Genomic DNA, 12,617 nt, shown 5'->3' with positions numbered 1-12,617 from the left:
AAATACATGGATGGACAGAAAGACAGGAGGGTTCAAACTGGAAATAGAATTGTTTTTATTTATTTTTTTCTTATTAGCAATGTTAACAACTCTTATACTTTTTAGTGACTGCTTTTTCATTATGTGAAGTACGATGATTTATTTCACTTTCCTCTATTGTTAGATGCTTATACTTCTCAGTTTTTCACTATTATGTTAAAGAAAAAAATTTATGGCTGAGTACTTTTGCATTGACTAGTGTTTTGGCTGCTTTTCAAGAAACTTTAAAAGGAAAAAGAAAGGTTGAGTTTATTTTCAGTTTGACTCTAGATTTCCAAACTGCTAGAATTTGAAGTCCAATTTTTGCTGATGTGCCTTTAATTGTAGAATATAAATGTCTACTTTAAATATATTTTGTCTTGGGCTTGTCTTAATGTATAAGTTGATCAGCTACTAAACTCTTGTTTGAGTTCTGTGATTCCATGAAAAACTTTGCTCCAAAGGCATGGAAAAAACTAATAAAAGGGGCTGGGGATATAGCTCAGTCGGTAGAGTGCTTGCCTCACATGCACAAGGCGCCCTGGGTTCAATCCCCAGCATCACCAAAAAAACAAAAAACAAACAAACAAACAAAAACTAATAAAGGTATCAGGTTTTAATGTAAAATCTGTAAAATGATAGGTAATGGGTTTTTATTTTTGTTTTTTAATCAGTGACTTTTTTGAACGAACCATTCTGTGCAACAGCCTTGTGTGGAGTTGTGCTGTGACGGGTAGACCTGGACTGACATATCAGGAAGCACTTGAGTCAGAAAAAAAAGCAAGACAGAATCTTCAGAGTTTTCCAGAACCACTAATTATTCCAGTTTTATACTTGACCAACCTTACCCATCGTTCACGCTTACATGAAATTTGTGATGATATCTTTGCATATATCAAGGATCGATATTTTGTTGAAGAAACTGTGGAAGTCATTAGGAACAATGGTGCAAGGTAAAGTACTTTTAATTTTTCCTCTTGATAAGTATATAATCACATTGCTCAAAGGTAAAAAAACAAAAGGGTAACCTGAGGAAATCTTCCTTTGTACTGTCCTCTAGCTACTTTGTTAGCCACAGATAGCTTTGTTGTTATAAAGCTATATACATAAGCCACTAAAAACATGTACATGCATGTGTCTTTGTATCTAAAACATACACGGTATACATTCTTTCCCCTTTTTATAAAATAGGTAACATGATTCTCTATAAACTTTTTCACTAAAATATCTCAGGGATCAACCCATTGCTATATAAACCACCTTTCTTAATAATTTACTGTATAATAAATCCCATTTGTGGAAATTTGATTTTTTTAAGCGTAAAAAACTTTTGATAACCATATCTACCTATTCCTCATTATGTTACCTAGTACTTTAAACACAATTGTATTCTTGATGGGTTTTAGTATTGCATTTAACAAAACTAGACCTGGGTTTATATATTCCTTTTAAGTTTCTCTTCTTTAAAAAAAATTTTTTTCATGTAGCTTTGTTGAGAGACAGTTCACATACAGCTCCCCCATGTAAAGTATACAATTCAGTGTTAGATCTTTTCTCTTTTACCCATGTCTTCAAGAATAAAGTTTATTTTTCATATAAGAAAATTGAAAGTGATATAATCTATGGCTCTAAGTTGAAAATTGTCATTATTGGGCTGGGAGTATAGTTGGGTGGTAGAGTGCATGTATGAGGCCCTGGATTCAATTCCCAACATCAAAAAAAAAAAAGAAAGAAAGAAAAGGAAGGCTGTAATGTTAAACTTTAGCCGTTTTTGTTGGTTTTTTTGTTTGTTTTTTGTGGTGCTGGGCATTGAATTCAGAGCATCACACCTGCTAAGTAAGTGCTGTAATTCTGAGTGATATCCAGCCCAATTATATTCTTTATTGTTTTATTTGGAAAAATCATTGTGAGTTTATGCATAACTTTAATAATGTCTTAACTAATATAACATTTAGTTGTTAAATGCTACTCTACATTAACGTTTAAAAAGCTAAGCAGTGTTTATATTAAGATCTAAAATTATTTTGGCAAATAATCCAGAAAGGTCTTTAAAATTATAGAAGCAACAGCTGGGCATGGTGGCACATACCTATAATCCCAGCAACTCAGGAGGCCGAGGTAGGAGGATCCCAAGTAAGAGGACATCCTCAGTTTAGCAAGGCCCTAAGCAACTTAGTGAGAACCTGATCTCAAAATAAAAAATAAAAAGGACTAGGGATATGTAGTTCAGTGGTAAAGTGCCCCTGGTTCAAACCCCAGTACGAAATAAAATAAAAATTACGGAAGTCACGTGGTAAGAATTAAAGAATTTTTTTTATATGTCTAACTAACTTTTGGGAATTTTTTTTTTTGTTTTAGAAATGTTAAATAATAGAAACAAAACAAAAAGGGGAGAAACTAATATGATTCCACCAAGAAAATACCCTTTATAAGAAAGGATCACTTTGGGTGATATACTTAGAAAATAGATTTTTGTGTTTTGATCTGTATCACTGAAGGAAATAATAGAACCATGTTTGGGAACCATGAAAATTTTTTTTCCTCTTTATGGCCACTATATGGTTTATGCCAAAAATGTTTTATAATTTTTAAATCATTGTGATACAGAAATGTTTAACATTAGGAATATAAAGTCCAAAAAATGTAGCAACTCAGTGTTTTTCCTATAACATTTTTGTTGTTGTTTCTTAAAAATGGGCTTAAAAAAGGTGAAGGTGTTTCTAGCAGTTGTAAACTGGGGTGTATTATAGAAAGGGGAAATCTGGGAATAAAAAATTTATTGAATAGGAAATACCTCTACATTTTAAAGAATCTTTTAAATTGTAAAGCATAAGAAATTGGTTATTTTCTGAAAAATATTGAGGCTTAATTTCTGTGTATTTGCCTAAAATTCTCCCCACCTTTAAATACAGCATTCTACATGTATTCTTTTAAAATTTATGAAACTCTTTTTCTAATATAAACTTAGAGTTCAGCATAGAACTGAGTTACTGAGAAGTGCTTGTAAGAACACGAGATTATGTCTTCAGTGTTTGACTATTTGATTTTTATTTAAAAACTTAAGGATGATTATAGTTAATAGAACCACTCCGTAGGTCCTCTGTTCCCAAGATCACTGTGATTATAGGTTCCAGAGGGTTGGGTTTTTTTCCTGAAGGTGGAGGTTGTGGACATAGCATTGGTTCTGGTTTGTACAAACATTTTACTGACATAAACTGAAGGTTAGCATATCTCTCAAAGTTTTTATTTTATTTTTTGTCTTCTTTATGATCTACTGTGAATATTGTACTGCATTACTGTGACAGTTGTAGGTATAGTAAAAATAATAAAAGAAGAGGCTGGGGTTGTGGCTCATTGGTATAGCTCACACCTAGAACGTGCGAGGCACTGGGTTTGATCCTCAGCATCACATAAAAATAGATAAATAAGATATTGTGTCCAACTACAACTAAAGAAAAATATTTTAAAAATAATAAAAATAAAATACTGAGAGATAGCGTATGAAAAGGAATTGGTGATGATGACATATAGGAAAGTCATGAATGAAAGAGGGTTAGGTATGGGCTGGGGTTGTAGCTCAGTAGTAGAGCACTTGCCTAGCATGTGTGAGGCACTAGGGTTGATTCTTAGTACTACACATAAATAAAGGTTCATTGACAACTAAAAAAATTTTAAAAAGAGGGTTAGGTAGGAGTTCAGTAGAAAAGGGGACTTAAGAGGGATATTTTAAGCTTGGTAATTAATATTTTTTTCACTCCAAAGCAGAAAGGCACCAGAAAAATATTTAGAAATAATTGAAAACCTCCTTCTTATAGGGCTAAGTATACTCTTATTTGCTTTCCTATGGATCCTGTAAATCTTTCACACTGCCCTGTAGAGTGTGAAATAATAATTTTAAAAGGATATACCATTACATGCCTCTAATTTTTCTGCAGGGTTAATTCAGAAATATTTGAATTTCTCCTTTGTGCCAGACACTGATGTGGGTACTGTAGATACAATAGTACATAGGTCTTCCATTTCCCAAGCTAAACATATTTGTTGCTTCTCTGATGTGCCAAACATGATCCATGCCTCTAAGCCAAGAAAAGAAAAATTCTAGGCCAAGAAAAGAGAAAGGTCAAAGAATAGATCCCTTTGACCTTTCTCTTTTCTTGGCCTAGACATTTTTTTCCCAAATATCAACTTGGTCAGCTCTCTTGACTTTGTTTATTGGTGGTCTCCTCCACCAGAATGTAAGCTCCAGGAATTTTTGTTGCCCACTGTGTCCCCACTTAAAACGCCACATAATAACTTCAAATAGAGGCACTCTGAAAGCAATGATAGATATATTACAGGCATGGAAAAAGTAGTTGGTACTTGTCCTATGGTTACCAAAGAATGCTGCTTTGGAGGAAATGATATTTGCTCTGAGACTAGAATGAGAGAGAAGGAGCCAAGGAAATCAAGAACTCTGTAGATAGAGGGATAGGCCGAGAGGCCTATATTGTTCTGGCTGCTATATAGTGAAGTGATTGGAAGGATGTCAGCAAGGAAACCCTAGACCAGTTTGGGGGAGGCTTTTCTGGGGCAGATAAGGCCTTTGATTTATATGGTAGTGGTGCAGATGAAGAGAATTGGATGGGTTTAGTTTAGTTGTTTTTTTTTAAATCATACTTGGAATTGAACTCAGGGGTGCCCTATCACGAGCTACACAACCCAGCCTTTCCTTTTCTGTTTTTTGGTGTTTTTTTTTTGAAAGTCTTGCTTGTTGCCCAGGCTGGCTTCAAACTTGTGATCCTCCTGCCTCTGCCTCCCAAGTATCTAGAATTATAGGCATGTCCACTGTGCCAGGTGGGTTTAAAATATTTTGAATGAGAAGCTCGTGGGATTTATTGATGGATTAAATGATAGGTTGGGCAGGGGATTGTAGGGGAAAGGAGAAATCCTGAATGGCTCCTCAACTTTATGCCTTTAGTAGATGGTACAATTCAGAAGCCTTAGTGAGTAATATTATGAGAATCTAGCTATCTTTGCTTTCATCTCAGACCTGGTTATTTTCTGATTACTCTTTTTTTTTTTATTTGGTTTAATTAGTTACACATGACAGTACAATGACCTTGACATATCATACGTTTGAATCAGATGAGATATAATTTCTCATTTTTCTGAGTGTACAGGTTACAGAATCATATTGGTCATGCAGTCACATATATACACACAGTTGATTACTTTTATTTTGACAAACAGACATGTTGTGAAATCAAACAAGTTACTTAGGTTATTTATGAGTCCTCTTACAGGCTAGATCCTGGGCTGGGTGTTGTGGATATGTAAAGGATTAAGATACCGTTAAAGAGTTTAGTCAAGAAAGACAAACATGTAAACTTGTTGATGTTATGAAGTAATTCAGGAGTATCCAGGTTCTTTGACATTGAAGCTAGGCTTGGGGTCCTGAATATAACAACAATGAATATTTTAGTCTTTTAACCTTTGCCAAATCTGATATACTTAGTGTAATTTGTTTTTTTTTTTTTAAAGAGAGAGAGAGAGAGAGTGTGTGTGTGTGTGTGAGAGAGAGAGAGAGAATTTTTTAATATTTATTTTTTAGTTTTTGGTGGACACAACATCTTTGTTTTTGTATGTGGTGTTGAGGATCGAAACCGGGCCGCACGCATGCCAGGCGAGTGCGCTACCGCTTGAGCCACATCCCCAGCCCTACTTAGTGTAATTTGCTTGTTCACATCTTCTTTCTTTTGTTATCAATGTTTGTAAAGAGATACTTATTAAATACTAGCACTTTTAAGTTCTTTGCTATACTGCTACAAGTGTTTTTCTTTTTTTTTTCATTTTTTGCTCCTTAAATGTTCAGTAAATATAAAAAGAACTTTTTAAAATAGTATAAAGAATAATTATACAATTAAGGAATAAAGAATAAAAATAAATGTTCATATATTTACCATATGATTTTTTTGTTGGTTTGTTTTGTTTTGCAATACTGAGTATGGAACCCAAGGGCATTCTACCACTGAGCTATACCCTCAGCCAAGACAAGGTTTCACTAAATTGCCTGGGCTGGCTCTGAATTTGCAATCCTTCTGCCATGGCCTCATGAGTAGCTGGAATTATAGGTGTAAGTCACTGTACCCAGCCCACATGGTTTTAATAAAGTACATTTATCTTTGTCTTTTGTTATAGTTTGAGAAGTTATAAATTTTTAGTTTTATGAGAGACAGATAAAGATAGTAAAATGTCTAGAATTTAGACTTAATACTGATCTTGTTGGACAATGACATCCTTTTAGGTTATTTTGAGATTAAAATGACTGCGCATATATATGTGTATGTGAGGTACACATTTAATTTATTTATTTAATTTAATTTTTTTCCCTTTTTTTGGCTATTCATGATATTACAATGATCTTGGCAATTCATACATTTGAATCATTGGGGTACAATTTCTCATTTTTCTAATTGTACAGATTGCAGAATCACACTGGTCATAGAGTCACCTATATACATACAGCAATCATAGTGTCTATTCTATTCTGCTGCCCTTCCTATCCCCCCTGGGGCACACATTTTAAATCTCCATATAAATAGAACATAGTGGCATTTTACTGGGAATTAGTGTTGTTATTGACTTGAGGCTTATATGGTTCTTAATATTTTTCTCTATTATTGACTAATTTGTCTACTGGAAATTATATTTTCTTTTATAACTAAACTTTAAAGATGACTTATAAGTTCTTTACCTTATCCTAAGTTGTTGTATATATATAGTCTTGTCCCTTTACAATACTCTTTTTACTTAAATTTTGGTTAAAATAACTTTAAGATGTTAATTGGCCTAAGCTGACTATATTGGAATTGTGCCTCCCACCTATGTAACTACCTATATAACTTTTTGGCAAGTTATAAAACACCAGTTTTTCTCTCCTTGATTTCTTGTAAAGATTTTATAAAGTAATAGAGAAATGGATAAGGATCATTTTCATGTTGAATTAGTTGGCATAGGTACTCTGTATCTGCTCATCACAATATTTTGTTTTCTCCCTTTTTTTAAATTTTTATTTATTTTTATTTTTTAGATATAGATGGACACAAAACAATGCCTTTATTTTTATGTGGTGCTGAGGATTGAACTTGGGTCCCGCCCGTGCTAGGCAAGGTGCTCTACCGCTGAGCCACAATCCCAGCCCTCTGTTTCTCTTTTTTAAATATACTTTTAGTTGTAGATGGACACAATACTTTTATTTTATTTATTTATTTTTATGTGGTGCTGAGAATCAAACCGAGTGCCTCCTACATGCTAGGCAAGCACTGTCCACTAAGTTGTAACTCCAGCCCCTGTTTTTTTTTTTTTTTTTTTAGCAAATTATTTTTTCAATATTTTTTGGTGGTTTTTATAATTTTTTATTGGTACATTATAATTATACATAATGGTGGGATTCATTGTTACATATTCCTACTTGCACACACATTAATATTCTTATTTTTAAATTTACTTTTAAGTATCCCCCCCCTGCCTTTTTTTTTTTTTTTTTTTTTTGCTTTCACAGTTATAGATTTGGCACTTCTTCCCCTACCCTCAAGACTTTCTACTTTGAAATAAGCAGTCAGCTAACATTTTTCTAAAAAGTCCTTTGTCAGTGCTATTGCAGAGTAGTAAAGAAAACCATTGATTTTTTGGCTAAGGTAGGTGAAAGGAAGAATAATTTGATTCTTTACTCTCCCCATCCTAATAGCTACCTGCCTTGTCTCCCAGATGTGTTCACATTGGTTTTCTACTTCATCAGAGCCAATGGAAGAAGTGAGAGGACTGGGGGCAGTCTTGTGAAACAAATATCAAACTGAAAATCACTTTTATTAATTTTTTTTGGAATGAGGGGCGGTACCAGGGATTGAACTCAGGGGCACTTGGCCAATGAGCCACATCCCCTGCCGTATTTTCTGTTTTATTTAGAGACAGGGTCTCACTGAGTTGCTTAGTGCCTTGCTGTTGATGAGGCTGGCTTTGAACTCTTGCTCCTCCTATCTCAGCCTCCCAAGCCACCACGCCTGGCAGGTCTATTAACTCTTTTTTTAAGACAGATACGTTACATAGGCGTTTTTTAATTTTCATTTTTTGTAGTTGTAAATGGACAGAATTATTTTATTTATTTTGTGTGGTGCTGAGGATCAAACCTAGTACCTCACATGTGCAAGGCAAGCACTTTGCCACTGAGCTACAGCCTCAGCCCCAGGTCTATTAATTCTTAAATACTTACCAGATGCTTTGTGTATACATTATATCAGTATGTATGAAGCAAGAATTCACTGTCTCCATTTACAGATGAGGAAACAGGAATCCAAAGAAGTTACAGATTTTTTAAAAATTATTCAACATATATTTATCTCCAGTCATTTGCTTGCACTGTTCTTAACACTAGAGCTACAGCAGGAACAAAACAAAAGCATGCAGCTTCCATTCCAGTCTTAAAAGTCATAAATGATAGATTTAAATTCAATTAGGACTGACTTAGAATTTTAATTTCTTTCACTGTATGCTTAGTTTGGGGTTCTAACATTTATTTTTTATTGGTACTGGGGGGTTGAACCCCGGTGTGCTTTACCACTGAGTCACATCTCCAGTCTTTTTAATTTTTTATTTTATCACTGAACCACAACCCCATTTCCAATGATTTTAAGGATACATACTGAGGAGTGGTATACTTGGATCATCCATACATTTATATGGTGGTTCCACACTGAGTCTTTTGAGGAACCTCCATACTGATTTTCGTAGTGGTTGTACTAATTTGTACTAATTTACAATCCTACCAACAGTATAAAAGGGTCTCACTAAGTTGCTTAGGGCCTTGCTAAATTACTGAGGTTGACCTTGAACTTGTGATACTGCTGTCTCAGACTTCTGAGTCACTGGGGAGATTACAGGCATTTGCCACCTTGCCCAGCTCTAACATTCCCCCCCCCCCAACAATTTTTTATTGGTGCATTAGAGATGTACATAATGGTAGGGTTTGTTGTTATATATTCATACACACACACAATATGACATAATTTAGCCAGTATCACTCTCCAGCATTTATTTGTATTCTTTTTTTTTTTTTGGTAGTTGTAGATGGACATAATACCTTTATTTTATTTATTTTTATGTGGTGCTAAGGATCGAACCCAGTGCCTCAGATGTTAGGCAAGTGCTCTACCACTGAGCTATAACCCCCGCCCTGTATTCTTTTTTTTTTCCACATTTTTAAAATTTGTGCATTATAGTTGTTCATACTGGTGGGATTTGTTGTTATGTGTATATCTAGCAGTACATGCACACAGTACACACATAATAATATAATTTGGCAAATATCACCCCCCAACACTTCCTCCCTCTCTTTCCATCTCTCACACTTTGGTCCCTTTCCTCTACTGATTTTCCTTTGATTTTCATGAGATCTGCCCCCACCTTTCTTTTTCTTTTTTAGCTTCTGCATATGAGAGAAAAACATATGACCCTTACCTTCTGAGTTTGGCTTGTTTCACTTAACATAGTGGTCTCTAGTTCACCCATTTTCCTGCAAAAATAATTTTATTTTTCTTTTTAGCTGAATAAAGCTCCATTGTGTATGGCTGAATAAAACTCCATTTTTTTTTAATCCATTCATCTGCTGATGACGCCTAGGCTGGTTCCATAGTTTGGCTATTGTGAATTGTGCTGCTATAAATACGGGTATGCATGTATCACTATAGTATGATGATTTTAATTCTTTTTTAAAAAAATATTTTTAGTTGTGGATGGACACAATACCTTTATTTTTTATGTGGTGCCTAGAATCAAACCCAGTGCCTCACACATGCTAGGCAAGCACTCTTATCACTGAACCACAACCCCATTTCCAATGATTTTAAGTCTTTAGGATACCTACTGAGGAGTAGTATACTTGGTTCATCCACCACATTTATATGGTGGTTTCACACTGAGTCTTTTGAGGAACTTCCATACTGATTTTCGTAGTGGTTGTTCTAATTTGTACTAATTTACAATCCTACCAACAGTATAAAAGTGTTCTTTTTACCTACATCCTCTCTAGCATCTATTATTTTTACTCTTGAAGACGGCCTTTTCTTCTATATTTATTAACCGTTTGTATTTCTTCTTGTGAGCAAGTGTCTTTATAATTTATTTGCCTACTTATTAATTGGGTTATTTGGGTTTTTTTGGGGGGAGTGTTAAGTTTTTTTTTTAGTTTTTTATACATTCTAGACATTAATGCTCTGTCAGAAGCGTAGCCAGCGAAGATTTTCTTTCATTCTGTAGGTTCCCTCTTCAAGTTCCTAATTGTTTCCTTTGCTGTGTAGAAGCTTTTTATTTATTAACTCTTGGCATTATTTCCAGATCTTTAGGGATTCTATTGAGAAAGTTGTTTGCCTGTGCCTATATGCTGGAGTGTTGACCCTACATTTTCTTCTAGGAGTTACATAGTTTTTGGTCTAAGGTTCTACATCTCTATGGCTAAGGTAGTAAGTAATTTAAACTCTGAGCTTTAGTCTTTTTTCATCTATCAAGTGAACCCTTTCTTTACAGGGTTGCCTCACAGGATAAAGTGACACGATGAAGGTGAATATTTTTAAGTTGTATTGTATAATATTGCTATTTCATATCAGTATCTTGTTAATATTTGAATGTCTTGATTAGAGGCCATAGAGTTAGTTTCTTTCCTTTCTCTCTCCCTGTTTCCCTTCCTGATGTCCTCTCCTTCCATCTTTTCTTCCTTGAGATATGAGGATTTAAGAATAAATAATTTCAGTATTTTGGAAAGATGTTTATTTATTTAAGGCAGTCATTGTAACATTTGTGTGTGGTCTAGAAAATGACACATAAGGAGATTTTAAGGCATCTGGGTTTCAGTTAACTTCATAATTTTCTTTTTAACAAGGCTGATAATCATTGTTTAATAATGGGTTGGAAGGATGATGAGGTAGAACACAAAAGCATGCATGATTCACCCATGTTCTCTTTCCTCCCTGGGACCAAAGTATTAAATCGAGAAAAAGGAGGTAGAAATCATACAATAAATAAACATTTTATACTCATTATATTGAATCATCATTTGAGAGAATTAGAGTTTGAGAGAATCTGAAAAATTAACTCAATATAATTATGCATTTGGTGATTATTTATATTAAAGAGGGCTTTGGGCAACCTATTTTCAGACATTTTTATAAGTAGATTTTCAAACAGGACTAATTTGTGCTGTTTTTCTGCATAGTGGCAACCTGTAACCTCATCCACTTCACCAGTTCTACCATTCTTTGTATCTGGAAGGAATCTCCAAATATCCATTGAAATGTTGATTTTTGTCAAGAGTCTATGAAAGTCTACATTTTAAGCCACACTAATGGCTTTGGGATATGTATTAATTCCATTTAGGGTAGAGGTCCTAATATGTGCAAGAATAGAAAAGACAGAATTATATCCCATCTATGTATGATATATCAAAGTGCATAAATGCATTCTACTGTCATGTATAACTAATTAAAACAAAAAATAATAAAAAAAACAAAAAAGAATAGAAAAGGTATTACAGAGAAGAGAGCTTCTAAAATTTTGTCTACCTGAGTGGTTAGCACCCCTTAAAGATTCTATAGCTATGGTAAATAATCTCCCATTTTGCTAGAGTACAGACTTCTTAACAGTTCAAATTCTTTGGAACACAACTGTGGACCTTAATGTTAGCTGAAAATCTAAGATTGAATAAGAAAGTCACTGCCACAACATCCATGTGTTTTATTTCCGATTTGACTATAAAAGCTACTCAAGAGCCTATTGTCCTAAGTCTTGTACTAAAATTGAAAGATTAGTGTTGTAATTATCAAGTTGTTTGTGTTCCTTTTGAACATTTTTTTTCTTTTTTTGTCACAGGGAGAGCTTTTGTCAATTTTGCATACAAGTATTTGTGTGACTACCACATTAAGAATGTAGATAATATATAAGAATGAATAAGAGTCTTTTCCTGTATAGAAACTCACAATTTAAAGGAGCTAAGGATGTTTATGAAGGACTAAAAGAAATAAAGTGTTATAAAGGCATAGTTAAGATATTATGGGAGTGGAAAGAATTCAAAGCAAATATGAAGCAACAGATGGCAAAAGATACTTCTAAAAGTAGGTATAGTGCCATAAGAAGTGGCACCTAATAGCAAAGAAGGAGTTGGACTACACATTACCTACATAAGTATACTGGCCTGAATCAATGTATAACTTGGTAGCATTAGAATACATTGCAAAGGGGGACTGGGGCTATGGCTCTAAGGTAGTGCACTTGCCTAGAGTGTGAGGCACTGGGTTCAATTCTCAGCACCACATATAAATAAAAAAAATAAATAAAGGTCTATCAACAACTAAAAAATAATTAAAAAAAGAATACATTGCAGAGGGCTGGGATTGTGGCTCAGTGGTAAAGCGCTCACCTAGCATGTGCAAGGTGCTAGGTTCGATCCTCAGCACCACATAAAAATAAATAGAGGTATTGTGTCCCACTACAACTAAAAGAAAAAATTAATAAAAAAGAATATATTGCAGAACCGAAATTATGTCAACACATTTATTGAGCTTTTCCTGTGTGCT

The 12,617-nt window shown here is 34.2% G+C and overlaps 1 protein-coding gene and 1 non-coding gene across 4 annotated transcripts in view; both read left to right on the top strand.

Moving 5' to 3' along the window:
* The window catches only part of Baz1a (bromodomain adjacent to zinc finger domain 1A), a 117,886-nt gene that overhangs the window by 12,148 nt on the left and 93,121 nt on the right, over positions 1–12,617 (top strand). For 2 of the 3 annotated variants that reach the window (XM_027929501.2, XM_027929502.2), the window contains one exon: positions 693–971. The exons of the other annotated variant lie outside the window; for it this stretch is intronic. In XM_027929501.2, coding sequence (XP_027785302.1) covers positions 693–971 — 279 coding nt within the window. The remainder of the gene's footprint in view (positions 1–692; positions 972–12,617) is intronic. 3 annotated transcript variants of the gene reach the window in all.
* Trnav-cac (transfer RNA valine (anticodon CAC)) lies at positions 510–584 on the top strand. Its single transcript has one exon. It is a non-coding gene; the product is annotated as a tRNA-Val (tRNA).

This window comes from Marmota flaviventris, chromosome 2, assembly GCF_047511675.1.
Source record: "Marmota flaviventris isolate mMarFla1 chromosome 2, mMarFla1.hap1, whole genome shotgun sequence".
Classification (NCBI taxonomy): domain Eukaryota; kingdom Metazoa; phylum Chordata; class Mammalia; order Rodentia; family Sciuridae; genus Marmota; species Marmota flaviventris.
This window is presented reverse-complemented; position numbering and strand designations above follow the sequence as displayed.